Source organism: Podarcis melisellensis (assembly GCF_964234715.1).
Source record: "Podarcis melisellensis genome assembly, chromosome: 8".
NCBI lineage: Eukaryota > Metazoa > Chordata > Lepidosauria > Squamata > Lacertidae > Podarcis > Podarcis melisellensis.
Window position 1 is genome coordinate 7,537,689 of NC_138540.1, and position 27,714 is coordinate 7,565,402.

Sequence of the window (27,714 nt, forward strand, 5' to 3'; positions counted from 1 at the left end):
AGCCCTTCCAAAAGAGCAACCTGCAGGGACTGATGGGGGGGGCGGGAAGAAGTCGGAGAGGGTGTTAAATTAAATTAACTGAAAACAGCTTGCAGATATTTAATCGGATTAGGATTTTATGTGATGAATTAATATGTTTAATTTCATAATTTGAAGATTTAAGGATGTCAATGTTTAAGTTAAAATTTATAAGAGTTGTGCTTTGGAAAAGCGTTAAAAGGGTAGGCAATGAAATTCAACCAAGGGGAAGCGAGGAAGTCACTTAAAGTTAATAAGTGTAATTTTCAATAAGGCTATGATTTATGATTGTTTGTCTTATGTGTTTGTTTGTTTATAAAATTGTGAAAACCAATAATTTTTTTAATTCCTTTTTTTAAGAAGTCGGAGAGGGTGTCGCGGCGCCCTTCTGCACATGCTCTATGGCTCCTGAAAAGCTAAAACTCGCCGCGCGCCGCCCGCTGCCCTCCAGCAGCCGCGCACGTTCCTCCGCTGTCGCCGCCATCTTGGGAGAGGCGGAAGTGGCTGGGAAGGAAGGGCGGAAGCGCCGCCATCTTGGAGGCGGCACGGGACGAGAGACGACGATCGTGGGCGCCATCTTGAGAGAGGCACTGCAGGCGGAAGTGGCGGTTGTTGTTGGTTACGTTTATTCTATCGTTCCCTTTCCCTCGTTTAACCGCCACAGCAACCCTGCGAGGTAGGTCCGGCTGAGAGTGAGCTACTGCCCAATTCACCCTGCGAGTTGCATATGGCCGAGTGGGGATTTGAACTGTTGGCTCCCAAGATGTACAGTTGTCAGTACTCTGGGATTTGGACATCTAGGGGTTAATATACCCACCCACCCAAACAAGCAAAATATAGCAAGCCAATTTTATAACCCTTTGTGTGTAAGCTGACCAAAACTTAACCTCTCCACATTAGGCAAAACTGCAGAAATGTGTTCTTTATGGAGAATACTGTGGTTTTGCCAAATGCCCTGCTCTCCTTTATGGGTCCTGTGCCAATTGTTAAAGATCCCCATTAAAAGGTAAAGAGACCCCTGACCGACTCTGGGGTTGCGGCGCTCATCTCGCTTTATTGGCCGAGGGAGCCGGCGTACAGCTTCCGGGTCATGTGGCCAGCATGACTAAGCCGCTTCTGGTGAACCAGAGCAGCACAGGAAACGCCGTTTACCTTCCTGCCGGAGTGGTACCTATTTCTCTACTTGCACTTTGACATGCTTTCAAACTGCTAGGTTGGCAGGAGCAGGGACCGAGCAACGAGAGTTCACCCCGTTGCGGGGATTCGAACCGCCGACCTTCTCATCGGCAAGTCCAAGGCTCTGTGGTTTAACCCACAGCACCACCCATGTCCCAAGGATCCCCATTACTCCATCTCAAATTCTGACTACATCTAAAGGCAGCTTGTACCCGCTGTGCAATATGAGCTATTGAAACAATTGGGCTTGAAACTTATAAACAACAAACCACTTTCCAGGCCTTAAAATACAGAGTCAAATTTTAAAGCACATTTGGGGACTTGATCTCCCTAGCTGTGTCTCCCTAGCTGCAGCCTATTATCGATTTAACTGTTTGAGTTCTTCCTAAATGGCTTTTCCACCCAGCCTTCTATTTTTTCAGCATGTAGCAAGAGTGCTATCTCACTTTTACAGTCTCTTTCACTCTCTAAACTTTTTGTATTTAACAGTAAGAGTTAAGAGACTGATCCAACAAAGGCATTTGTCTAAAGGAGATGTTTGCAATGTCAAATGATTCAAAAAGAGAGTTCTCCAAAGTAGCAGGTATTTCTGTTCTCAACAGATGCAAACATGACAGTTCGCCGAAGGAGCATGTTTCTGGCGCCAACTGATTTTTAAAAAGCATTTTGTCTGAAGGAGCAGATGTTTGCAAAGTGAACCAATCCAAAAAAAGGATGCTCTCCAAAGGAGATGTTTGCAATGTCAACTGATCCAAAGAAGACAGTCCTCTGAAGGAGCAGAGGTTTGCGAAGTCAACTGCTCCAAAAAGATGCTCTCCGAAGGAGCAATGTCTGCGAAGATCCAACTGATCCAAAAAAAGACAGTTTTCTCAAGAAGCAAATTGAGCTCCTCTGTGATAAGGTCTATAAAGAAAGGCAGGTCTTCTGGCTGAGCTCCATGAGCCAAATATTTCTGATATCAACTCATCCAAAGAAGACAGTTCTACAAAAGCGCAGATGTTTCTGATGCCAACTGATGCAAATGCAGTTCTCTGAAGGGGCAGATGTTTCTGATGTCAACAAATCCAAAAAAAGACAGCTCTCCGAAGGTAGATGGTTGCAATACCGACTGATCCAAAAGAGACAGTTCTCTAAAGCAGCAGGGTATTTCTCATGTCATCTGATCCAAAAAACACATTTCTCTGGAACTAGTTTTTGCAGTGCCAACTGATAAAAAAGATAATTCTCTGAAAATGTTTCCATTGTCAACTTATGCAAAGAAGAACAGTTTTCACAAAGAGCAGATGTTTGTAATTGTTCCAAAATAGTTTCCCCAACCTTGCAACAAACCAGGGCAGCCTCCAGATGTTTCTTTGGGCTCCCTTCAGCCCCCCACTGGCCCAAAATGGTATCAGGGAGATTATTGGGGGTCTTATTGCAGTTCTGCATACATCTGGTGAATTGTGTTTCTTCTACAACAGCTGGCTGGTTGCCATTTATGTTTTTCTCATTGATTTGGGATGGGGAACTGGGACCATAATAAATAAATAGGTATCTCAAGTTCACCCTTTTTGGACAAAACAGACAAAGACGCAGTTGACTTTCTCATAACCTGTGGACCTAACCAGATTAACTCTTCCACTGCTTTGCAGAATAGATGTCAGATTCGAGACTACATCACAAATGAGAGGTGTGAAGAGTTGTAAGCACAGAATGCTTTCCATCATTGAAGTTACAAGAGATGCATTCTGACAGAATTAAAAGCTGGGTACAAAAACCTGTAAAAAATGGTCAAGTTTCATTTTGTGGTAGGAGGAGCTAATCCTACTTTCCCCCACTACCATACACATCTTGTTCCATATGAATTGTTGGGTAAAAATAGAGTGGATAATAAATATTCCACCTTCAGAGCAATTTACCAAAACCAAGTCCCATTCTATCATGTGGTACATATCAAGTTGACTGTGCAACCTGTGCACCAAACTCTGCATTGCTGTCTGTAAACATACCGTACCTCTTTCAGAAATCACATTTCAGTCCTTGGTATGCCAACTTGTAACTTTTCCCCCACCCTACCAAAAAAGACCCCTACAGATATTATGATTTTAGGAAAACACGTTCCTCTTCGGTCAATATGCATTTTTAATTTTTTGCATAGTTCAGATATATTGAGATGTTTTCTGCTAATCACTGTGTGTACATCTTTTGTAAAGGATGGATGATGCAGCAGCCCTAAATAACAGAGTATTTTAAGATAATCTAGAACAACTCTTCCAGAGGACAATGTATCTTGTGAAGCTGATAAAACCAAAACCCAACCCCACCATTAACTTTCCTGAAGTGACTCCTGGGACCCAAACTAATGGATTCAAATTACAAGAAAGGGGATTCTGACTAAACAATAGGATCAGTTTTTGAGGGTCAGAGCCATTCAACAGTGGAACGGACCACCTTGAACGGAGGTGAACTCTCTTTCACCGGAGGTTTTTTAGCAGAAGCTGGATGGCCACCTGTTAGGGATTCTTTGGCTGCGATTCCTGCATTACAGGGTGTTCCCTTCCAACTCTCTGATTCTATATTTATTAATTTTGTATCCCAACCTTCCTCCCAAAGGAGCTTAGAGCTGAACAAGGTCCAGTAGTTTTAGCTGAAACTTTTTAGGCCATATTTTGAATACATTACAGTAAACAGTACTGTCAGTCTGGAAATTAGGATTCAGTAACAAATAATTCTGAACACTTGATATAAATGCTACTTTTTTCCTCCTCCAGAGGTATTTCAGTGAGCCGGCATAGTAGCCTTGCCATTACTACTAGAAAAACAAGCAACACCTTTTTTATCTTCTAGAAGTTGTTTCTTACTGAATCATTGTATTACACTATGACATAGTATACTCATTTGGTATTCCTACACAAAAGCAGTGTAATGAGTAAAACAAAAGACCTGTATTTATTTTGGGGTTTTGTTTCTTGATTTGTGATATATTTTATAAATAATGTTAGCTTAATCAAATTAAAGTTAAACAAGTGTTTATTACAATACTGGGAATAGTTCATATGAACAGACAGAGTTTTGCTGTGCACTTGGAACGGTATTTACAGATATGAATAATTTTTAGGCAAAAGAAAAGAGTTAAGCCAAGGCAGACTTTTAGTAAGTCAGGTGCTGTAAAACATTTCTGTCTACAATAGGGGAAGAGGACTCATTTCCTAAGTTAACAATATTGGAAACACTGTGGACTCTTGAGTGTATATTGTCCGTCCCCCCAAAAAAGAAACCCACAGAGAAAAGCCAAATAGAGCAATTTGCTTTAAGATTTCTTGTATTCAATCCTTTCTACTTTCACGTCATCGCCAATCAGCTGATAAACGTAAGTAACGACAGTGGAAGCTTGGATGTCCATCAGCACAAATGAAGGAATGATGTTGCTGTGGAAAAAAAATATGTGAGTGTTATTTTAATGACTGCATCTGATCTTTGAAAGCTAAAGTTACCAATCCTCTGCCCCTTTGTTTAAGAGAACGCCCCACTGAACTCACTGGGGGATAGTGACCCCATGGTCTTCTAGCTGTTTGTTGGACCCCTATCAGTGCCAATCAGCACCCCCAATGGTCAGGGATGATGTGAGGTGTAGTTCAAGAACATGTGGAGGGCCCACAGGTTTACAATCTCTGTACTAGATGGTCTTGAGGGAATCCCACTAGCATCCTTAAATAACCACTTGACGTCAGCTGAAATTTCTGCAGCCTTGGTCAGGAAATATAATTCAGGAGACAGTTCTAATATCTCCTGCTTTATCCTCTAGCACCAAACACCTCTTAAGTTGCATCAAGCAAAATACAAACCAACTCAGTACTCCTACTGAAATACAAACAAACTATTTTATTATTTTATTTTATTTATTGGTTAAGACATTAAAAGTGATCAAAATTTTGAGAAAAGTTCAACTGTGCGTAGTCCCTTATGTGCTTTGATATGAAAATAATATTCCAAACTGCAAAGAAATTCTAAGACTAGATTCAGGAATGTTTCCTGTACCCAAATCTACAATAAATTTATGCAATAATTCAACTTGATAGCAAAGAACAAGCAGCCATGAGTACCTCAGTTAACTAACTGTAGTTAGCAATGACAAGCACATTGTGGTATATAGCAACTCACTTTTCCAAAGCACTGTAGGCTCCTGTTGCTGATCCAGGGTTGATATAGAACTTATTTTCATGTTCAAATGCTTCAAATTTGTGTGTGTGCCCTGAAATTAGGATGTCCACGTCAAACTGCCTTTGAAGTAACGCCAGGCTGGCCATGTCGCCCCATGGAATAACTTGATGGCCATGGATCAGTCCAATCTTAAACTGTCCGACAGTTACAACTTTCTGTTCAGGATAATTCAAGTTCTAGAATTAAAGCGACAGCACAAAAATCACATAAGCACCAAGAGTCCATTCACCCTTTCTGTTTTATCAATTCCAAAGAAAAATGCCATTTTGTATTCTTAAGAATAAGAGCATGGCAGCACGTTAATTGGTGGACTAAAAGGGTACTATTGTCAGACGCAAAATACACGCATCCCATTTACTCAAGAGAATCCACGTGATATCAAACAGACTTGCAAGGTCAATAGTAATTAAACTAAAAAAGAACAGCACAACACAAACAGAAATCTACCATCTTCCCCCACCCAGCAGTTGAGTTACCTCATCAAAATCCCCTCTAACGACATGAACATCACCAGCCAAGGTCTTGAGGTAGTCATAGCTTTCCTTTGTGCAGAGGTTTCCAGTGCAGAGAATGTGTTGAATTTTTCCAGGAACCAGCAGCTTCTTGAATTTAGCTGGCAGGCTGTTGCAGCGGTGCGGGATATGAAGGTCTCCCAACACTAGAACCAACTTACAAAGGAGTAAAAGGAAAGACAACACATTTAAGTCTCCAGCAACATGTCACGAAACTTTCAGAGTTCCCAATCTTGTCCATGATTCCTTCACTTACAAAGTGATAAAAGTTTCCCTACAACGAAGGCAGCCCCATTAAATTTCGGTGGGATTACCGCATCCTTATTGCACTTTGTAATTCCTTCCAAATCCTGTGACACTCGGATATTAAGGCTGTTTTAAAATGATTTTGAATCCACTGCAGTTAAATCTGGCACTAAGCCCAAACATGGCAACCACAGTTTTTCCTCCTTGAAAAGTGAGGGCTTCACCCATCCAAGTAATTCAATTTTTATCTCAAGACAAAGGCGCCAACTCCCCAATAAAATATTGGAGGGGTCTGGGCCCCTCCCAAAGTTGATGGGCACTGCCATTCAAATGGTTTGGGTGTGTCATGTCTTGTGATCCATTATTCAGGGCAGGGCTCACCTGTCCCCCCATATTTTATTCAAGTTGGCACCCCGTCTCAAGATGACAGAGTCATCTCGCCCCCAGATACATTTTTTTTCCCAGCACGCAAGCAGACAATTCTGTAGTAACACTTCCAGGCTCTGGGCTGTTGCTTTGGTGCAGTGACACCACACAATGCCTTGCACAAGTCAGAAGAAGGTAATGGGGTGTGTCATAAACAGGACAGGCAGTGGTAATACAGAGCATTAAACCGCCCCTGATGTTGGCAAAAGGAGCTGAGGACACTTAACTACAGCCACAAAATGCTTATCAGCTTAAGCTCACCACTGCATCAAGCTCCAAACCCCGATCCCTGGCAATGAGAGTGCCAACTTACTTTTGCCAAAGTATGCGCAGAACTCACATGTAGTGCTGGCCAAGCCTACAGGGTCTCATCCTCATACTGTGTTGTAGAGCACACCCCAAACTCCCCTGTTGCTGCAGTCAGCAGCGAAGAACTTGTCTGCCATTATCGATCTTCTCACTTAGAAACAGCTGATAGGGTCCTCTAAACTGAGACAGTGGTTTACAAAGTCATCACAATGAAGCACCATGATGCAAGAGCTTGAGCACACCCCAAAACTGTAGTTGCAGCATCATCTGCAGCTAGCAAGACATTGCTCTGGAATCTGTATAAATTTATGCATTCTAAGAGCCACTAAGTGGGTTGTCACCTACCACCACCAACGTTAGCAACAGGCCAAGATGAACAAACTTACTCTGTGCCCAGCCTTATTTGGATGAAGAAGTTGATTGCAGACAGGGGGCGGGGAATGGAAAAAAACAGGGTGAGACATGAACAATGTTAAATAAAAAGGATGCAACAGAAAAGGAAACATCTCAAGCCAAATTAATAGGCAAATCATCAACTAAATTTGAATGTTAGGAAAGGAAATGTTAAAATAAAATTGATTTATGCAACTGATTTCATAAAGCAGGGCTGGGAAATTTCATGCCACCACTCCTTCAATGGTTCTGCTTCATGTCCTCTTTGAGTGCTTTTGCCTGGTTGAAATGCGTCCCTGAATTGTGAAGATGCCCCTTGTTTGCCAGAGTGGAGAATGGAGAGATGTGGGCAGGTGCAGAAACCTCCTACATTTTCATGGCTGGAAAGCAGCCTACTGTATAAAGGTAAGTCTACTCACATTTGCTTCTTGCCCCACCCACCACTTGCAATGTGCCCCCACTGGACTGTGTTCCCCATGAGAGAATGTGACCCTCTGCCTGAAAAAGGTCCCCATCCCTAACATTCATGGAAGGGTTTTCTTAAGTCTTCCCTGAACAGATCCTAATCTCTTGCAGTCCCCATGGAACCTGTGACCCTCTGTGCATTTGTTGGATTCCACCTCCCATCATCCCTGACTATTAGCCATGCTGGCTAGGACAGATGGGAGCTACAGTTCAATCATAACTGGAATGCCACAGGTTCTCCACTAAGGCCTTTTACATGCAACACAATTCACCATGCAGATGGAGGAGTCCACTGCCCATATTGGCTCCCCCATTCACTTCTGTGGAAGGGAGAGCTCTATATGCTTGGTGATGTGAAAAGGAGCTAACCCTTATATTGAACAAATGCAGAGAAATGGGTGTCACAGCAGTATAAATCAGATACAGGATTTTTGGCATTAGCTCATGAATGACTCTCCATAGACCCACTTCATTTTAGTTTACAATGAGGAGTAAGAACCAAGTTTTTATTCACAAAATCCTCTTTCTTGCCATATTGCTATAGTAGATCCCTTTGGGTTTGAGGTTGATGCTATTTGATCAGTGATACAAAAGGGCTGTATCCAATGCTCAGAGCCTCCAATAGTGTAAAGAGAGCCTCTCCCCTCAAATGCTTTGAGGCTCTGGCTTCTGGTCCCACTTCAGAAAGGCTCTTATGAACAGGGCTCTGTACTGTCAAATTTTGCAGCCTGTACAAATTATTCAGAACTAAATGATTTCTCTTGAGTGATTCCAAATTTATTTACTGACGCATTGCACCTTATCATAGCCAAAACTTACTGTTTTTACATAATTTATTCTGGTTTTGCTAACCATGGGCAGGGTGAAAGAGTTGTGGAGGAAGCTGAAGTCCCTTTCCTAACTACTGAAAATCTCATTCAGCCAACCTTTTGGGTCACAGAGATGTCATCAGGCATTGCTCCAAGATTTTCAAGCATATACGCTCTACGTGGGGCTGCCCTTGAGACTGACCCAGAAACTCCAGCGGGTGCAGAATGCCGCGGCGAGACTCCTTATGGGGTCTTCGCTGCGAGATCATATTCATCCAGTACTATACAAGCTGCACTGGCTCCCAGTGGAGTACAGGATCAGGTTTAAGGTGCTGGTTTTAACCTTTAAAGCCCTATATGGCCTAGGACCCTCGTACCTACGGGACCGCCTCTCCTGGTATGTCCCACAGAGAAATTTACGGTCTGCAAATAAAAACATCCTAAAGATCCCAGGCCACAGAGAGGTTAGGCTGCCCTCAACTAGAGCCAGGGCTTTCTCGGCCGCGGCTCCAATCTGGTGGAACGCTCTGTCACACGAGACTAGGGCCCTGCGGGACCTGACATCTTTCCACAGGGCCTGCAAGACAGAGCTGTTCCACCAGACCTTTGGTCAGGGCGCAGCCTGACCCCCTCCTCTGGCAACCTGCACAGAATTTTGCTTGATGGTTGCCATTAATTTGATTTTAATTTGATTTTAATTAATTTTATAATGAATGTTTTTAGAATGTTGAACTATTTTGATTGTTGTTAGCCGCCCTGAGCCCAGCTTCGGCTGGGGAGGGCGGGATATAAATAAAATTTATTATTATTATTATTATTATTATTATTATTGCAGCCAGATAGGCTGAAGTGAAAGCAAGTGCTCTCAAGGAGTTGAAATTCCCACCCCCACCATCTTTGCAGACACAGACCTGCATCTGAGCACTACAGGAGCTGTCCAGCTCTGTTTACTTTCACAAGATGCTTCCATAGCTGTTTCGGTGCAATGGGGGGGGGGGGGGAGAGGAATCAAGCTGCTTGTCTGGAACCAAGCAATTTCTACTAGGGATAAAATTCCTTGTAGCAGCAAGCATTGTCACTTATTCACAACCTGCCCCCCCCACCCCTGGTTCCTAACTATCCCCATCAGTATGTTTCATGTTATACTGACACACAGCACAAGATGGCTCAGTTCATGGCTTCGTAATGCATCTAAGGGGGTTAGCCAAGCATAATTATGAGAGAAAAGTTATTGCCATAAACACCATGAATGTACAGTGGTACCTCTGGTGACGAACTTAATTCGTTCCAGAAGTCTGTTCTCAACCTGAAACCATTCTTAACCTGAGGTACAACTTTAGCTAATGTAGCCTCCTGCTGCTGCCATGCTGCTAGCAAGCAATTTCTGTTCTCATCCTGGGGCAAAGTTCTTAACCCGAGGTACTACTTCCGGGTTAGCGGGGTCTGTAACCTGAAGTGTTTGTAACCCGAGGTGTTTGTAACCCGAGGTACCACTGTATGTGAGTATTGCAGGAAGGGAATCAAAACTTGTTAATTTAAAGCAGGACAAAACTCAGCAAATCTTCAGGGAAGCTTACTGGCTGCAAAATGAATCTGGAAATTGCCTTTGACAAGCAAACCCATTGAGATAATATCACAACACTGTCATTTTCTCAAACCATTTTGCATATATCACTGAATTTCAGATTTATTTCTCTTGTATAAAATTCAGCCGTACTCTATACGTAAGCAGAGTAAGCTCCACTGAAAACAACGAGATTTGTAATTTAGAAAGAAAATACTTTTTTGGGGGGGGCAGCGAACTATCCTTCACTCCCTCCCACTTTTGCTCCACTAAAAAGTGCTACCACACTAATGGTGCTATACTGATATAAGCAAAACAAGAACTGCAGGGATAAAGACAGAGGGAGTGTTCTGACTGGGAGTGAAATTATCCGGGCTGAGCGTGGCAGGTTAATCCTTAGCTCTTCAGGATCTTCATAACGGTGGCAGGGCAATGATCATGCCACAGGAAGAACGTTGTCCGTCTTTTGAGGACCAACAGACGCTTTGTTATTTAAGAACACCCCCCCAAACACACACACACACCCCCCTGAACCTAACGTAAGGTCTGAAGGCACCACCCCGATGCCGATCACGAGGCCAGCCTGGGAATCCTGGGCGTTCAACATGGGAGGAACCATTTAACGAAGTGAAATATACTCTGATGTTAAATAGCATCGAGCCAAATTCACCCCCGACCTCGCTGGCTGCGGCTGTTGGGAGCCGGGTGCCCAGCAGCGTCCGGAGGGCCCACAGGGCAGCCGGCCCGGCCGTTGGCAGCCCAGCAGCTGCCCCTCACCCGCGGCCCCCCCTGCACTGCCGGGCTCCGCCTCTCACCAGCCCGGCCGGCAAGGAGGAGGGCAGCCGTGAGCACGGCAAGACCTCGAGGGGCGCCAGGCCGAGGCCACGAAGACGGACAGCTCCGTCCCTCAGTCACCGAGGGAAGAGGAAGAGACGGAGCGGCTCCGGGAGCGGGGCCTGGTGGGCCTCTGCGCCGGCCTTTCTCGCCGCCCTCGCCCTCTCAGGGCAACTCACCATCTTGGGGGGCTCTCCGTGCCGCTCCTGCAGCGCCTTCCTGCCTGCCTTCCGCCGCTTCCGGTGTGCCAAGCCGGAAGTTAGGCCTACGGAAGCCGAGGCGGGACAATAAAAAGCGCACACGCAAAAAACAGCCACAAGCAAAGAGACAGCACGGTTTGCGGAGGCCGCTGCCAGTCAGAGCCGAAGAGGCGGGGCCCGTTCTTTTCCGAATCAAAATAGGGCAAAGGTGGGCGGGGGGGGGGAGAAAAGAGAAGGCGGGAGGTTTTACATCCGGGCACCGGCGAGGCCAAAGGGAGGCAGGTTCCGCAAAGAGGACCGATAGACACTTTCGGTTCCCAGTTGCGCACCTGCCAATGCGCAAGGGCACCATGTAAGAGGCGGAGTGGGCGGCTATTCCTCCAACTGCGTCGTCGTCGGAATGAGAGCCGGAAGTGAGATGGCTGTCGCCCACCTCGTGACCTCTACGCCTTCCCCGTTTTTTCTGGCTCCGTCTTCCCTCAGGGTGGTTTTCCCGCCTTTTTTGCGGGCGGCTCGTGAGGCGCCGCTGAGGGAGGCGAGGCGGGAAAGGCGCTTTTGCTCCGCTTTTTTGCGGTCGCCGCCATCGCCTCGCTATGAAGTGCGGCTTCGGGGCTGCGGGTGTTCGAGGTAGCGCCGCCCCGGATGGTGACAGAAACTGCGAACGTTAACAATAGTCATCATTTTGGGTCCCTCAGACTCTTATCCCGCGTGCCTCACGAGACGCCGCAGAAACAATGTCGATTAAATCCCACGCTATTCTCCCACGTTTCCGCTTTTGGATCCTTCAGCTGCTTAGATGCGAAAAATAAAATAAAAGTTTAGCCGAGTTCCCCCGCCCTAAAATGGGTGTAGAGAGTTTCCACCTGAGGCAATTATGAATAATACCGCTCCTGAAATGTAAAGTCCAACGTATTAAAAACCGCACAAGGCAGGGAGAGAATAATAGGAGCATAAGCCAGAAACCCTTTGAGGCACTTTTCATTTACGCAGTAGTTTGCTTTTGTAAATTTTAAGAGAGCATCTCTTGATTACAGAAAGTTAATTTCAAATCACCTCATACTGGATCAGTGTGTTAAAATATTTATTTTCTTAAAATTTGCCGAGTTGTATGCCTGCCATAGAGCCCCTGAGTAGAAAGAAGGGACTGAAATACAACCAGCTAGTCGTTTGCCCTTACTACAGTATTTCTTTCCAATATATATATATATATATATTTTGCATTGCCTATTGTGTGGCATTTGTCGCTGGTGCTGAATTTTACTCACACGTATATTCAGAACAAGTCATAGGCAGAGGCTGACATCTACATCAAGCCATTGGTGTTAAAATACATATTTTATATACTGTCTCAAGTCCTTGGCCATTTAGAGACTCCCCTCAAAAGCAGCTGGATGCCAACAACTAACCAACACACAAACACATATTCATAACATGCATATTTTGCCATGTTACTATATTTTGGATACATGGTTTAACATTGCTATGTATCAGGTTGAGCCAAGAGTTAATCGCACTAAAGCATTTGTAAGAGGGTTTTGAGCCATGTCAATTGAAGCTTTAAATGATACTAGTAGTGGCGAGAAATTAAGTAAATAGACACGAATGACCTCAGTCGTTTCGCAGGGACTAACAAATCATTACAAATTATGAGATGGATGCCCTGCTGTGAAGTGGTAATTAAACTTCCATTTTGAATCAAAAAAATGGGGCTGCAAAGGAAGGTCCTGGAGCCTGTTTAAATATTGGTTGCAGATGCTCACATCTTTCTGCTCCAAATTAAATGATCCAGGCTAAAAGCTACCTCCTGTTCTTGAACTTGCAATCAAAATTCCAGCCTTTTAATTATTGTCTCAATTGTTGATGCCAATATTTCAGTTTCCTGACTTTGTAGAGTATGGGAGGGCAAGCTTATAAAGGATGCACATGCTGGGAATTAAAATGAACAGGCTGAATGCTTTCATTGAGAGTTCTAATGGGAAAATGAGTGTTTCTCACTCCATAATAGCACACAATTGGGTCTAAATCCCTGTTTTTCTCCTTTTTGTTTGTTTCTGATTCAGGTGCTTTCTCTTAGTGACCCTAATTTATTTTGGGTTTCTTATATAGCTAATGATCATTTCAGAAGTAAGTCCTGTTTTGCTCAAAGTGACTTGTTCCCAGCAAGTCAGTATGTCTACTTGGGTCTACTTCTGAACCAACACATATAAGATTGCATTGCATATTGAAATGTGAAAACACTAATGCATCTTTTAAAATCTCCTCTACAGTATTTGGAAGGGCCATACATGCCATAGCACGTATCAGTGATGAATTTTGGTTTGATCCTACTGAAAAAGGAGTAAGTAAACATTCAAAATTTTGAAAAAAATGAATATGGAATTAAACTTATTTATTTAATATATTTATATACTACTTAAGACAGTCTTACAAAATAGTTTACAAAACAGGAAATACAATGTGTATATATAGTATAACAACTTAAAACAAATTAAACTGAGAAAATACAACACAATACGGTACAGTGGAATACAAGAATAAAATATCTCCCCCAAAAATATAGCATATTTTGAAGCATCTTTAGAGCCAGGGATCCTCCTGCCAAGACATCCTAAGAATAGCAATAGCCAGGAGGAATTCCAGGAGGATTGCTATGTAGGGTACAAAGAAAAAAGATGGGTTTGAGTAGAGATTTGAAGTATGAGAAGCGGCATCACACACCTGTTGTGTCAGTAAATTCCAGGTGTAAGGGGTAGCAAGGTTAAAAGCATGGTGTTTATTATCTACATATACAAATTGCATATACATATACAAATAATGATAATAAATATTAATTAAATATTATTTAATGGTGTTTAAAATTAATATTAAGTGCAAACTTACACATATCATATATACCGTATACGCATAGCTACAAAGATCTACAGATGCAAAGGGTCCTCAGTATCTGCAGTGTCTAGAAAATTTTAGATGCTTAAGAGAGTTTTTAATAATAATAACACCTAATGCTCTAAATACTACCATAGGATAAACATTTTGTTTGTTTGTTATTTCAAGTTGTGGTTTCATGCTGATTTTGTCTATTCATAGCTTTCCCTCAGGTCGGTGAATTCTTCCCAGTCAGCCTATGCCTGTGTCTTTTTTTCATCCATCTTCTTTCATCACTATTCCTGTAGAAATACGCCTGAATTGGGTTTGAATAAAAATCACACACACCTTGCATACAAATTAGTAATAAAGGTAAGTCTCAGTGGATGAGAAAATATATACTATTTTATACCACAAAACCACAGTTCTATTTTATGTATTGTGGTGTGTTGGTGGGATTTCACAACACACAACTTTCCACTAAAAATAGTTTTTGAACTTCATGTAGTTTTTCTTCCAGTAATAAATTGTTTCTATTGAAGCTGCTAGAATGTTTGAAAAAATGTATTTTGTTTCCCAACATTATTAGCACACAATAATAACAAACAGTGCCATCAAAAACTAGCACACCCATCTAGGTCTTCCTTATGTACTTCCTAATGAACTTTTATTTAATCCTGTTTATTTAAATGCTAGTAGCCAAACTTTTTACCATATATAATCTTGTTTTTAAGGGCTAGTTCTGCTCTGATCTCTCCATTAATTCTTTCTTTTTAAAAAATTTCAGGCTGTCCTGCCTATATTTCGGTGCTTAAACACAGTGGAAAGGAACATAGAGAAATGCAACATCTATACAAACTTTAATGACTGCCATGTTGTTTTTCAGCTTTTCTGCAAACATGGTAGGTCAGTAGTTGTGTTGTAAATAAAAATATGCCCTTTTCCCTTATGGGGTATCCAAGAGCCCATATAGAGTCCTTACATAGGTTCCCTATTGGTAGGAGAAAATAACAGAGGCCAACCAGAGAATATTGAGAAGCGGTAGCAGCTAGTAAGCTTGATCTTTATTGATCTGTTGCAACAGGGTGCTCCCCTCACATGCAGGAAAGGAGGAGGACCCACAAAAATGCTGTGCAAGGGCTTATAAAGACTTCTGAAATTCCCATCCTGTAGATCAAGACCACCCCCAGAAACATTATACATACATCACAGAAGGGGTGTAACCTAAGACCACCCCTCAGATACATCACAGAAAAGGTGGTCTAAAACAGAACATTTGCATGTTGTTTTTCTCCTGTCCCTTGTTTATTTCCTGTCTGGCAGTTTACTTGATTGGATTGCCTGAGGAGAATGGCCAGTCTTTTGTAATGATAAGGCTCACCCTTATTCAAACACAGACATGCCCTTAAGACAGGATTTGTGAAGGAAAAGACAATGGGGAGGCTTTTCCATTTTGACCTTGCAGAGAAAACATTTGGCCAGTTTAGGAATCAAAATGGTTCCAGGTTGGTCTTCCTGTGCTGATCTATGTATGTTCGGTTATGAACATTACCATATATCTAAGACCATAAAATTCGTATCACAGTTGGCACATTATGTTTTAAGTCTTATGGGCTGAAAGGCAGGTTTTAAAAAAAAATCTAGGTCAGGATCCAAACAATAACACAACTTAGTTCTGTTTGCTGACAGACTTTGGACTTGCATTTCTTAGACCTGGAACTTTCCAAAACAGCACCTGATATCTGCAGAATAAGTTTTCAGGTTCCAGCACAAATAAATTAATAAAGTAAATAATAAAAATATGTGTACTCAAGTCCATCAAAGTGCATGCCAAAAGAATTTCATTAGCAGCCTTAAAACATTTTAACTGTAAAATGTTTTACTGCAACAGACTAAAATGGCTGTACCTCTGGAAATACCGTATTTTTCCGGTATTAGACTAGGTTTTTTCCCTTTAAAATAATGTCCAAAATTTGGGGGGTGTCTTATTCACGGATAGATCTTGCCCCATTTTCTTAAATCAGAGTCCCCCCAAATAGGGGGTGTCTTATAGAGGTATGTCTAATGAATCTTTTCCACACTGTAGAAAAAAAATGATGTGCTTCCGTTATTGCATCAATAATTGTTGTTAGAGATACAGTATGTAACAAAATGGCCTAGTCAAAGTAATACTGTTTCTTAACTCCAAAGAGAACCTTACACATACTTTTTATTAAAAAGTTGTTGAGCTCTCAGTGACCACCAGAGGGCACTATTGGTTGGCATCCAGTGGAAGAGTGCTCCTTCAGGGGTGAAGTCAAACTGTTGGAGATTTACAATGCTAATATGCAGGCTTGCTCATTTCCATCCTTATCCTCTCTCCTCAGGTGTTGTGAAAACTCATAACCTAGCTTTTCAAGAATGTGAACCTTTGCAAGCTGTGTTTGCAAAGCATTTGTGCCCCAATGCAATGAAGATTCAATCAAGGTAACAGAGCTAACATACTACCAGCACACCTAATTTTAAAATATATTACTAGTGATGACTGCCTGGTGCTGCCCAAGTATTTTTAAAAGCTAAATGATGTTGTGATTTTGAAAATGGATGGTACAGTTTGTGAGTTTGGACCAGTTACACCAAAATTCAGACAAAGTCAATCCAAGTCACATTTTGGTCTGCTACCTTGATTCAAAATGGCAGCTAGCATCCAAACATTGACAGAGAGTGCCACCTCCACCTCAGAAACCCTCATGCCACATTAGGTGATGATATCTCAAGAGCTGACTCGTGTTCATAGAGAATGAGCAAACAGACAGACAGTGTGCATGCACACGAAAGCTCATGCCAATAACAAACTTAGTTGGTCTCTAAGGTGCTACTGGAAGGAATTTTTAAATTTTTTTTAACTAATACATAAATAACCCCAGTGCTTTTTTCAGGGGGTACTCAAGGGTATGCAGTTTCGGCACCTTTTTTGTTGTTGTTAAGTGTGGCACTTCTAGAAAAAAACACTGAGTAACCCTCTTTTTAAAAAGTACTGAAAGCACTTAAAACTATTTAAAAGTGCCCATACACAAAAAGTACAATACCAAACCACAGAAGACTATTCCATAATAGTCAGTGTTAAGTTGTGGGTGAACATATCAGACGACACAGCGATTCTTCAAACAGCTCCTGTTTATTCACAGGCCAGGACAGAACTGAACTGAAGGGTTCAGTCAGCCTGCTTATATAGAGCTCCAGTACAACATTACTGTAGCAACTTTCTAAAACTATCCACTCACTGAACGTCACTTTCAACAACTTATTTGCATAACCATGTACAGTATCCCCCTGCTGGCACAGGGTGAGAACTTCAGTACATAACAGTCAGTTAGTGGTCAAAGGCCTGTGTTTGCCTGCAGGCTAAAAAAAACCTGACAGGGCCAGTCTAGCCTCCTGTGAAAGGGAGTTTCACAATCTTTAAAATATAGATATAGACAAATATAAAAACAATACCTGGAGGCCATCAGATTCTCCATTCCTGCCTTAAGCACTATTGGGATTCCCCAATCTCAAGAGAACAGATTGAACAAGGAAATAAATTAGCCAAAGTTAGATAAAGGGAATATCAATATGCTATGGATTAAGTGAGATTGAGCTGCCAATTTTTATTACTCATGAGAAGCATAGAGAGCTGTTTGTAATATGAAACACTATTACCCCTTTAAACTTCTCAGGCAGCTGTCTGATATACTGATTCATTTTCCAACCTGTCAAAATGAAGTAACTGTAGCTGTAACTCCAGTAAAAGTTTGTTTCAAGACTTACACTGATGAGGAAATGGGTAAGAATTGAACTTTCATTGTATGGTTAAGAAATAAGTCAATAAAGTGATAATTAAGAATGTTCAGACTACAATAATGTTTTATCAGGAAAAGTGTATTGTACATTATATGACCTAAAATTATTATTTAGCAGTCATGGCAAACAAATATGTTGGTATTTTTTAATATAACCATCAGAATTTTATAGCAAGCCAGAATAACAAGAAAGAGTAACTTTTAAAAAATTCAGTAATGATCTGTGAAGTTGTGATTGCATTCTGTGTTCCTGTTTATTTATAATCAATTAATAAGCAATAAGTAAGTACTAGAAGTCAATTAATGCCAGAAATTGATAATATATCAACATTCCCCACATTAGGGTGTTTCAGCTAAGTTATAACCTATTATGTCTGCTCACGTATACTAAAAAAGGAGTCCATTTTGAAATATCTGCCTGGCTGGCATAAATGTATTATCTATCTGGGGTTTGTCAACCTTTTTAGATCCATAGGCACATTTGGAGCAAATGCCATGGTTGCTATCCCCTCTGTCTGGCTATTTCTCAATCCCCACTCCCCCCCATTCCCCCCACACAGAAAGAAAGTGCACCAGTGTACACACTTTGCTTTTCCAAATGAGTTGGGTATATACTGGAAGCAGAATTAATTTGAGCTTTGAAAATATCTGAAAGAGCTACAGTGGTACCTCTGGTTATGTACTTAATTAGTTCTGGAGGTCTGTTCTTAACCTGAAACTGTTCTGAACCTGAAGCACCACTTTAGCTAATGGGGCCTCCCACTGCTGCTGCTGCACCGCCGCACAATTTCTGTTCTCATCCTGAAGCAAAGTTCTTAACCCGAGGTACTATTTCTGGGTTAGCGGAGTCTGTAACCTGAAGCGTATGTAACTCGAGGTACCACTGTAATGAGAAAGAGCTCAAGGAGGAAGTTGGAAGAGAGACTTTCTATGTACTTTTCAAGGGAGAAATAGGTAACCCTCACCCTCCATTAGTTTCCTCAGTCTGTCTTCAATTGGATGCTTTTTGTGGGCAGAGGCTTGCTTGTGGTGGCCGTTTCTCCCATGGTTCACAGCCTCTGCCACCAAAACCATGTGGTGCTGCAGGTGAACAGGGTGGCTACTCTGGAAATCATTGTTACAATCAGTGCCACCTGCTTGAAGACAAGAAAAATGTGAGCACAGCAACAGCTCACTGTGGAAGGGCTTGCAGGCCATGCAGTGGGGCGCACGAGGGAGAGAGGAGCAGTTCTGGCACCTTTTTTCCTAGAAAAAAAGCTGCTGCCCTTAACTAACAGCTGCCTTCAGCCCTCTTGCAAGAGGAGGCAGGATTGGTTAAGTCCCATAAATGGATGCTTCCCTCTCACTGGACAGAGAATGGAACATTGGCCACTTTCTGCGACTGTTGCATCTGGTCCAGGATGAGGGAGGCATTCCGCTCCAACCTTCCTTTAGGTTGCTTTGCTGTGTAAAAATGGTCACATAATGACTTCTGTTACGATCGCCCATCTGTGCCAGGTCTTCTCAAAGGAGGCTCCCATTTTCTGTTTCTTTAACATTTTTTCCTTCAGTGTCTTTATTTACTCACTGTTATTGGTTCAGTCATGGGGCAAAGCCTGCTGAGCCAGCCTAGGTCTTAAAAGTCACATCACATGGCTCTGCCATGGAGGTAAGGAACAGGAGGAGGAGGTCACCCAGTATCTGGATGTCTCTCTTACATTGGATCAGAACGAATATTCACTATAAATGACCAATGTTTAATTTTCAAAGGCTTGGATACATTTGTAATGGTTGGGGCTCCATTGTTTTTAATTTCTGCCATTGTCATGATTTTGAACAGATTTTGCAAAGGCAATGCACACTGAGATACATATCAATCCAGAAGAATTTGAATACTTTCAGGTTGGAGTAGACACTGAAGTCACATTTTGCCTTAAAGAGCTAAGGGTAATATTGCTAATTATATTTCCTTGATGTATCTCAATATTACACAGTTATGCTCTTCCATGGGCACCTGGTTCAAAGTCTTGTTTAGGTGGTTTGCTGAAGGGCATAGCGGGTGGTGAAATAATGGGGAAATGACTGTCAAACACTGGCATCTGTAAACACAGTAGGCATAAGAGTCCTTCTGGATCAGACCAAGCATCCTTGTAATCTAACATCCTATTGCTGTCATTGGTCAGCTGGAAGCCTCAAAGTTGCCCATGGTCAAGTAATAAAAAAATAGCTAGTTACATTGCAACACAAATGTAAAACAAGACTCTGATGCTCCATAGTGTGTCATATTTGAGCTAATTGACATCTTTCACTTGCATTTAGGGACTTCTGACTTTTGCAGAAGCAATCACTGCTCCAGTCTCTATTCATCTTGATGTTTCTGGAAAGTAGGTTGACGGGTACTTTGGTATATAGCATTTTAGTATCAGCTTTCCTTTGAACTTCCGTAATCGCTACTCTTGTACAGTAATTAAGATTGCTTAAACTTGTTAAGTAGGGACGTGGGTGGCGCTGTGGGTAAAACCTCAGTGCCTAGGAGTTGCCGATCGCATGGTCAGTGGTTTGAATCCCCGCGGCGGGGTGAGCTCCCGTCTTTCGGTCCCAGCTCCTGCCCACCTAGCAGTTCGAAAGCACCCCTAAGTGCAAGTAGATAAATAGATACCACTTTATAGCGGGAAGGTAAACAGCGTTTCCGTGTTCTGCGCTGGTGCTGGCTCACCAGAGCAGCTTCGTCATGCTGGCCACGTGACCCGGAAGTGTCTCCAGAGAGCGCTGGCCCCCGGCCTCTTAAGTGAGATGGGCGCACAACCCTAGAGTCGGACACGACTGGCCCGTATGGGCAGGGGTACCTTTACCTTTACCTTAAACTTGTTAAACTAGCAGTGAACATGCAATTCACACATAAATGCACAACCAAATTTATATCCAAGTTATGGAATATAAATTGTTCTCATCATATGACAACATAAACATGTCCCAGAATCTGACACACAGCTAAGAGTGCTTAAGCTCATTGATTATTATTTTTTGGAGGGGATATTAACTGTGTTCTGTAATGCTACAAGACAAAGCCAAATAATACTTTAGTAACTCTTTTTAAGAGCAGAGGACAGTATCAGTAGCCACCTCACTTTTCTGTATAGATGTATGGATATGCAACCTATTCTTATATGTGCCTGTAGCTCTCAGCTCAACCTTATTCTTACATATATAGGCCAGTTGTTTTCAGCATTGAGGATATGCTCATAGAAGCCAGTTTTGTTTTGGCTACCTTAGCAGATACTGAAGGCAGGACACCGTCTCATGAATCGCCTTTGCTTTCCCAATGCCAGAAAAGGTAATTGATTTTTAAATAACTTAATGCTTGCAAAATGCTAGACTTCAAGAGCAAACTATGTTACATTAGTCTTTGGCAGAGGGCTTAAAATAAAAATAAATATCATTTCTATCAATTGGAGGGACTGATAACCCACAGAATCAGAGCAGGTGTGGAGGAGGAATTCCTCCTTTGCTGTGGTCCTGAGGAAAATCCCAGTTCTAAAGCTGGCAGTTGCACTGTGGTGGGAAGGGAATTCCCCTTGGGCACCAATGGCGTGTCCCCGCCCCCAGCAAATACTAGCTATAGTTGAGGGATTTTCCTCAGCCTAGGTAGAAAGGGTTGAACTCTCCCCTGCACCTTCTCTAATTGCATGGATTATCAGCTCCTCCAACTGATGCAAAGCATATTCTTTAAAATAAATTCTGCTGGTTGTGATGCAGAGAGACATGGAAAGTCATGAGTCATTTGGCCTTCAGATGAAGCCAGGTGAGGTCTCTTTAAATTCAGGAGAGGATACAGCTTGTGCTTTTGCATTTGCTCACAGTTAAGATTTGCTGAGCCATGGAAACTGGGTGCTAGTTAGGGGAAATTATGGAACCATTTCAAGTTTGAAGGACAGAATTATTTTAGAGGAAATAGTTTTTTGTCTGTTAATTTCTGTTGTTAGTCACAAGTTTTACACCAGTTGGTATAGTACTGCCATGCAGTGGAAGCTAGTTTTATTGTTGTTATTGCAGTATGTGGCTGTATTGGAATGCTTATGTTTGATTATATTAACTGATACATTTTAATGCTAATATAACATTTCAGATCATTGTAAAATAAACTATCAAAGTGAATTATTTGGGTTGTCATATTTTGTATTGATATGACCTAGTCGTTGCAAGTTACTTAATGATGTGCTGATTTGCATATTTGTTGTGTTGTAATCTGCTTTGGGCATATTTATATGAAGCAACATACAAGTTGAAATAATACACTAATTGCCCTTGTCAGTCGTCAAAGCAACATTTGTAGACTATTGTACATTTCTCTGGTTTTGTTCATATGCCAAACAGAATCCCAAATCCTGAGGGTGGGGAGACTTGAAATCCTTCATGATAGAATTAGGTCTAAGGGGGGGGGGGAATACTTGGGCACCCATTCCTATGCATTTATGTGTTCCTAGCTAATGTACACAACATATATGTACTTAAGAACATAGGAAGTTCCTTCTAGCGAGTCAGCCCACTGGTTCATCTGGCTCTGTATTTATCTATAATGATTGACAGGGTTCTCCAAGCTCAGACTGTGATGTTTCCCAGCCCTACCCACAGAGTCCATGGACTGAACTTAGGAACTTCTGTATGTCTTCTGTCATTGAGCCATCCTAACTCCCAAAAAACTGTTTCCATGTCACTCAGTGCTGTCCTCAAATGGGTTGTTTCTGTGTCCTCTTTCAAAGGAGGTTATCACCTGATAATTTAGTAATTGTAATTGCTCAGTGGGTGTACTTACAAGCTTTGGCAACACCCCACAGAGTGGGAGCCTGGAACCCATGGCCCTGCAGATGTTGCTGGACTTCCAATCCCCCCCCCCCCCGCCTTCATGGCTAATAATCAGTGATGTTGGAAGCTGTAGTTAAGCAACTCCTGAAGGGCCACAGCTTTTCCACCCCTGCCATAGAGCTTAGATTGGAGTGGGAAAAATTGGTAGGCATAGCCATGCTCAAAAACTTTATTTCAATTCTATTTCTAATAATCTTTGCTGTCCCTGTGGCAAGCTGCTCTAAAGCAAATTAACCAGGACTCATGGTGACACATGTAGGAAAGAGGGCAAAAAGTTACCACAGACACCTAGCTTTGCAAACAGAGTATCATTAGCTCTATGCCAGAAGCTGCTTATTTTCCAATGCTCCCAGCCTCTTCACTGCCATTGGTGCTTTTCACTCGTATTTGACGTAAGGAACCATACCTGTGACCATCTTGTGGCTTGTTCTCTACACATGGTCACAAACGAGTACCTGCTTCCTTCCTTAAGACAAAAAGGCGCTGGATTGTAAATAATCTATCCCCTCCTTTGAAAATGAGGGAACATCTATCAAATCCTACCAGCCTCCTGCCCCAGAGAAGGGTACATATCATCACATTAAGGGTATCCTCCACTGTTGCAGCAGTGGAAGAGGCCTGACAAGAATAGTATGAGATTCACCTTGACAAAGGTCCTGGTCACAAATGCTGCAGAGAGTAGCTGTGCAGTAAGAGTTTTGCTGGAATGGAAAGGCACATAACTCTTTTGATTCTGTGGCATTTTAGGAACTCTGCACTAAAGAGGAGCAATAAAGACCCCATAATCTCCAGCAGAAACACTAGCAAGACAGAAACAGCCACAGCTACAGCAAATGGCTTCACCATTACGGAGGAAGAAGCAGTGCCACCTGATCTGGATTATAAGGTAAAAGCTGAAGACATATAGAAATTATTTGTAAAAGTGAAGTCAGCTTGACACTCCCCAAAAAGAAAAAAAACATTTCTGTTGGGATTAAATTGGTAATTTGATATGTTTGTAGTGCTCCATTCAGAAGTATTCCACCCTATGCACCCTATACACCCTTGCTAGTATTTATCCCATTACTAGCAAGCAGTGCCTGCTGCTGCCTGGGAATTTTTAGAAACCCCAAAATATTACGATTTTAAAAATGGATAGTGTAATTTGTGTTTTTCACTCCAAAAATCAGGTGAGGTCATGTTTTGGTCCATCATCTTGATTCAAAATGGTGTCCAGCATTTAAATGTCAATAAAGACTGCTTCCCCCACCTGGGAAACAGTCTTGCTGAATTTGGCAATTACATTTTGAGAAGTGACCAAACCAATGACCTAAAATGGGATAAGTCACACCAAAGTGACATTTTGGTCCACCATCATGAATCAAGTGACGTCCAGCATTCCAGCATTGATGGAAGACTGCTGCCTCCAGTTCAGGAACCCTGGTGCAGAGTTTGGCAATGGTATCTCAAGAGGTGCCAAGCCTATAGAAAACAGACAGATGCACAAACCACTTTGCAAAATACGCAGGATATGTAGGATCAACAGCTGAATAGTAGAGGGCCCATTGATTACTGCGTGAAACAGTATTTTGTCCCTCCCAAGAGCAACTGTACAGTAGTTTATAATGGAAGATTATCTATTCCATAAGCCTTAAGCTGCTTAACTTTTTTGTTTACATTGAGGAAAAATAACTTAGACCTACTTGGAATTCAGCAGACTCTTCCTACACCCAGCCATTTTGGTAGCAAAAAAAAGGTTGGGATTGAAAAGGGTACTTTTAGATACTTCATGGGAGTCAACTGTTCCTTCAAACAGACCCCAACCATGTACATACGTCACACCTGTTTTAAAGGCAGCATAGCATGTGGTATGAGGGACTGTCTAGCAAAGGAAGAGTAAAAGGATGCCCAGACACATGGAAAGTCTTGTAGTTTTTTGGATCTTGGTCAAAATTTGTATACATTAATGCTAAAACGAACATGACAGAAGAACAACCAAATATGGGGCATGCCACATCTCTAGAGTGCAGGCTCATAAATTGAGGCTGAGTGGAAGAGCTGAACCTTTCTGCCCTCCCTCCCCCTCAAAAAACCCCCACCCTTATTTATTCCAGTGGATATTATTTCCAGTTGTGGAATCTCACCAGAAAAAAAAAAAATAGGAGGAAAGAAGTCTATAATTTAAAGCATTTTAACCCCACTATTCCTAGAGGGGCTTACATAAGACTGATAAAAAGACAATTCATTCTGCTCAGGAAAAAGGGATCTGGACGGAAGAGAAAAATGAGCAAATGCAGACACTAGTTTTTTACGTTACATAGTTCTTGTAATAACCAATTTGAATGGAAACAGTTCACAGAAGTCTCTCCCTCCCATACAGCTGGATAGAATGAGTAAGTTATATAGAAAGAATTTCAGGCATATTAAGGCTTTAACTTGCTGCCAGCTCCTGCCGTACCTTAAAGATATGCCACTCTTCCCACTTTAGAGATTCAGCTACAAATAGTTTTAATACCTAGCTCCGCTGCCATCACATCTCATTTGGCCCTAATATATATGTGCAGTATTTCAAGGGTTTTGGCTGATGCAATGCAGTTAACTTCCTTTATTGCCTTTTTAGTTCCATTCCCTATTCTTTGGGGCAGTTTCATCCAAGGAACAAGATGTAACTCGTGTTTTCCACACTTTGGCAACAGCAAGTGACACAGAAGATTTTAGCAATGAACAACTCTCCCCAACTTTTTAGTAGTGACAAAGTATCAATCTGTCAACTCTGATGGTCGCCAAGAATGTGTGTATGTTCAGCGTTCAGGCAAGCTGAGCTTCTGCTCATTTTAGGTGTTTTTGTGTACTCTGTTGTAGTCCACTGTTTCATAATGCAGGCAATGGCAGTTTTGCACGGGGGTTATGTTCCTGACCCCCACATGTGTCTGTGGAGTGCATGTAAGCCCGCTCCACCACCATTCCCCCTTTCCAGCCACTTCTGGGTTGTGACAATGTACGTTTGCATGGTCATGCATACATTGAACGCACTTAAAATGCCTATATTTTTAAAAAACTAGAAGCTTTTGGATAAATTTTTCTTCAAGTTATCACAACTGTAATTTTATGAGATTTACTTCTCAGTTAAGCCAAGCAAGAGGGAACCAAAGCCAGTTAGTACACACACATATTGCATTAATGTTGATGTTTGATTGATTTATGACACAGGAGAACTTAAGACAAATGACTGGTTGCAAAATGGCATACATCCAGTTTCGTTCTCCTGCTCCTTCTAAACGAAATTGTGCAAGATTAACTAGCAATAAACTGGTTTTAGCTCAAGTCTATTAGAAGAACATCTCAGTAGTGTTGAAGTTTGCATAGTATGTTATGCCAGTAAATTTAAATGCCTTAGAAGCCTCCCTCATTTTATAAGCATGTGTTGTGTCAGAGTGATACTCCTTTCAGAGCAGTGAAGTCAGAATGCATTTGGCCGTTTCAGCCCTGGTAACAGGCAGTTACCCACAGCAACCTAACAAAGAGCAACTAGTCACACGGCTCCCTAGTCTGCTTTTCTTTAAGATTCACTTTCTTTCAACTCCCACAGTGAAGGACAATGGGAACTGAACTGCTGTTGAAATTTCACTGTACTGAAAAACAGTCCAACTAGTTCAAGTAGCAAATTCAGGTCATTTCTCTAGCACATTTGTTTACTACATGCTTCAAACCCTCAAACTGTTTTTGCTTTTTGCAGTAAAAATATTTGGTTCTTTGCCTTCTTAATCAAATTCCCCATTATGTAAGGTTTTTCTATCAGTGCTTATTGCTCAGTGTCTCCCTTTGCATCTCACCTTAAGAAATCACCAGCTGCATAACCATCTGCAACTTGTCCTTCACAAGCCCCCAAATGAGCGGAACTTGTACAAGGACACAAATGTGTTACAATGAGATTCCATTTTATTGTGGTTGAAGTTATGCAAGAGGAATTCCTTATGGATAGTCAATATTTTCTGTTTTGACTTCTGCATTTGAAAGGACAGCCCATATTACTGCAGGATTTGAGGGACAGTTGTTTGAAGTCTACACACTGCATGCAATAATAGAAAATTCAGGTGTTAGTGTTTTGCACCTATTTCCTTCTTGGGCAGTATGAAATAAATTCTTCCCCTTAAGCAATAAAACTGAAGTCATATGCTATTAAACAATACAGATCATGGTATTATGGGACAACATAAAATACTATTAACCTTGTTCAGATGACCTGAAGACTGAGTAAAGTTCCCCTAGAATGGGGGGGGGGGGAGGGAGCTGAGTCAGTAGTGGGGAGGGTGAGTTAAAAGACCCTGGGCCCAAGCACACATGCATATTGTATAAATACTTTATTTATTAAATATCTTTACAGTTCATTAAAATGTATTTACAGATACTATTCTTGCACAAATTATATACTTCAAACATCCAATTCACATAATTGCCTTTTAGGTAAGCACAGGTAATGATAGTCTCATTTAACAAGAAGGCATCCTCATTATATCAGCTTTGTCAAATAAAAGAAAAAGTCAGTGTCTACATTTAGCCTGGCTTCCCATGGAAAAGCAATCCATTACAAAGAGTAATTCCATTCACAGTGTCTTCATCTTTTCTTGCTTTTACTATGGACAGTTTTGTCTATATCCAATCTGGTCCCAATTTTCAAAGTTTTCCCCACTTGTTGTGGAAATAGCAAATTGAGGGAAAGCCATGGACTTACGTTTCCTTCATTAATATGGGTATTTCACATTAGCCTAGCCCTTCATATCAACAAACTCAGTAACACAATTACAGGCATTCCCGTATAGCAAGCCCTGCAGCTGCAACTGTATTACTGGGTGAAGCAGGTTGATGCTATGCCAAGTAATTTCTTTCAGATTCTTTATAAAGCAATTCTGCAGGTAACATCCCCCAGGCTCCACCCATGCATTTCAGATTTAAGAAAACACAAAATGGAATGTCTTCTCTGTGCCAAACCAAAACACTAAACAAGTTGTTAGGAAACACTACTGCTTTGAGGATTGGTAAATGTTATTTTCACAA

At 41.8% G+C, this 27,714-nt stretch overlaps 2 protein-coding genes and 1 long non-coding RNA gene across 14 annotated transcripts; 2 read left to right on the top strand and 1 right to left on the bottom strand.

Annotated features, from left to right (window-relative positions):
• The first annotated feature begins 567 nt into the window (after positions 1–567).
• Positions 568–2,961, top strand: LOC309376582. Of its 2 annotated transcripts, XR_014171242.1 has the most exons (3): positions 568–694; positions 1,797–1,926; positions 1,977–2,961. It is a non-coding gene; the product is annotated as an uncharacterized lncRNA (long non-coding RNA). The 2 variants fall into 2 exon arrangements; XR_014171241.1 differs by having other exon boundaries at positions 1,797–2,961.
• Positions 2,962–4,185: 1,224 nt separating this feature from the next.
• VPS29 (VPS29 retromer complex component) lies at positions 4,186–11,233 on the bottom strand. Of its 3 annotated transcripts, XM_081923023.1 has the most exons (5): positions 11,132–11,233; positions 7,274–7,285; positions 5,871–6,062; positions 5,335–5,570; positions 4,186–4,601 (listed from the first exon to the last, which is right to left on the bottom strand). In XM_081923023.1, the coding sequence occupies exons 1-5, from the start codon at positions 11,132–11,134 to the stop codon at positions 4,484–4,486; spliced, it is 561 nt and encodes a 186-aa protein (XP_081779149.1). In that variant the 5' UTR covers positions 11,135–11,233; the 3' UTR covers positions 4,186–4,483. The 3 variants fall into 3 exon arrangements, with proteins under 3 accessions (XP_081779149.1, XP_081779150.1, XP_081779148.1); XM_081923024.1 differs by lacking the exon at positions 7,274–7,285 and having other exon boundaries at positions 11,132–11,221; XM_081923022.1 differs by lacking the exon at positions 11,132–11,233 and having other exon boundaries at positions 7,274–8,711.
• Positions 11,234–11,339: 106 nt separating this feature from the next.
• On the top strand, positions 11,340–27,714 carry RAD9B (RAD9 checkpoint clamp component B). Of its 9 annotated transcripts, none has more exons than XM_081923005.1 (11): positions 11,340–11,360; positions 13,420–13,490; positions 14,326–14,389; positions 14,805–14,919; positions 16,384–16,483; positions 17,716–17,822; positions 19,658–19,764; positions 20,137–20,201; positions 21,029–21,151; positions 23,428–23,566; positions 25,280–27,714. In XM_081923005.1, the coding sequence occupies exons 2-11, from the start codon at positions 13,459–13,461 to the stop codon at positions 25,403–25,405; spliced, it is 978 nt and encodes a 325-aa protein (XP_081779131.1). In that variant the 5' UTR covers positions 11,340–11,360; positions 13,420–13,458; the 3' UTR covers positions 25,406–27,714. The 9 variants fall into 9 exon arrangements, with proteins under 9 accessions (XP_081779131.1, XP_081779126.1, XP_081779127.1 ...); XM_081923000.1 differs by lacking the exon at positions 11,340–11,360 and adding an exon at positions 11,538–11,565 and having other exon boundaries at positions 14,240–14,389; XM_081922998.1 differs by lacking the exon at positions 11,340–11,360 and adding an exon at positions 11,578–11,797 and having other exon boundaries at positions 14,240–14,389.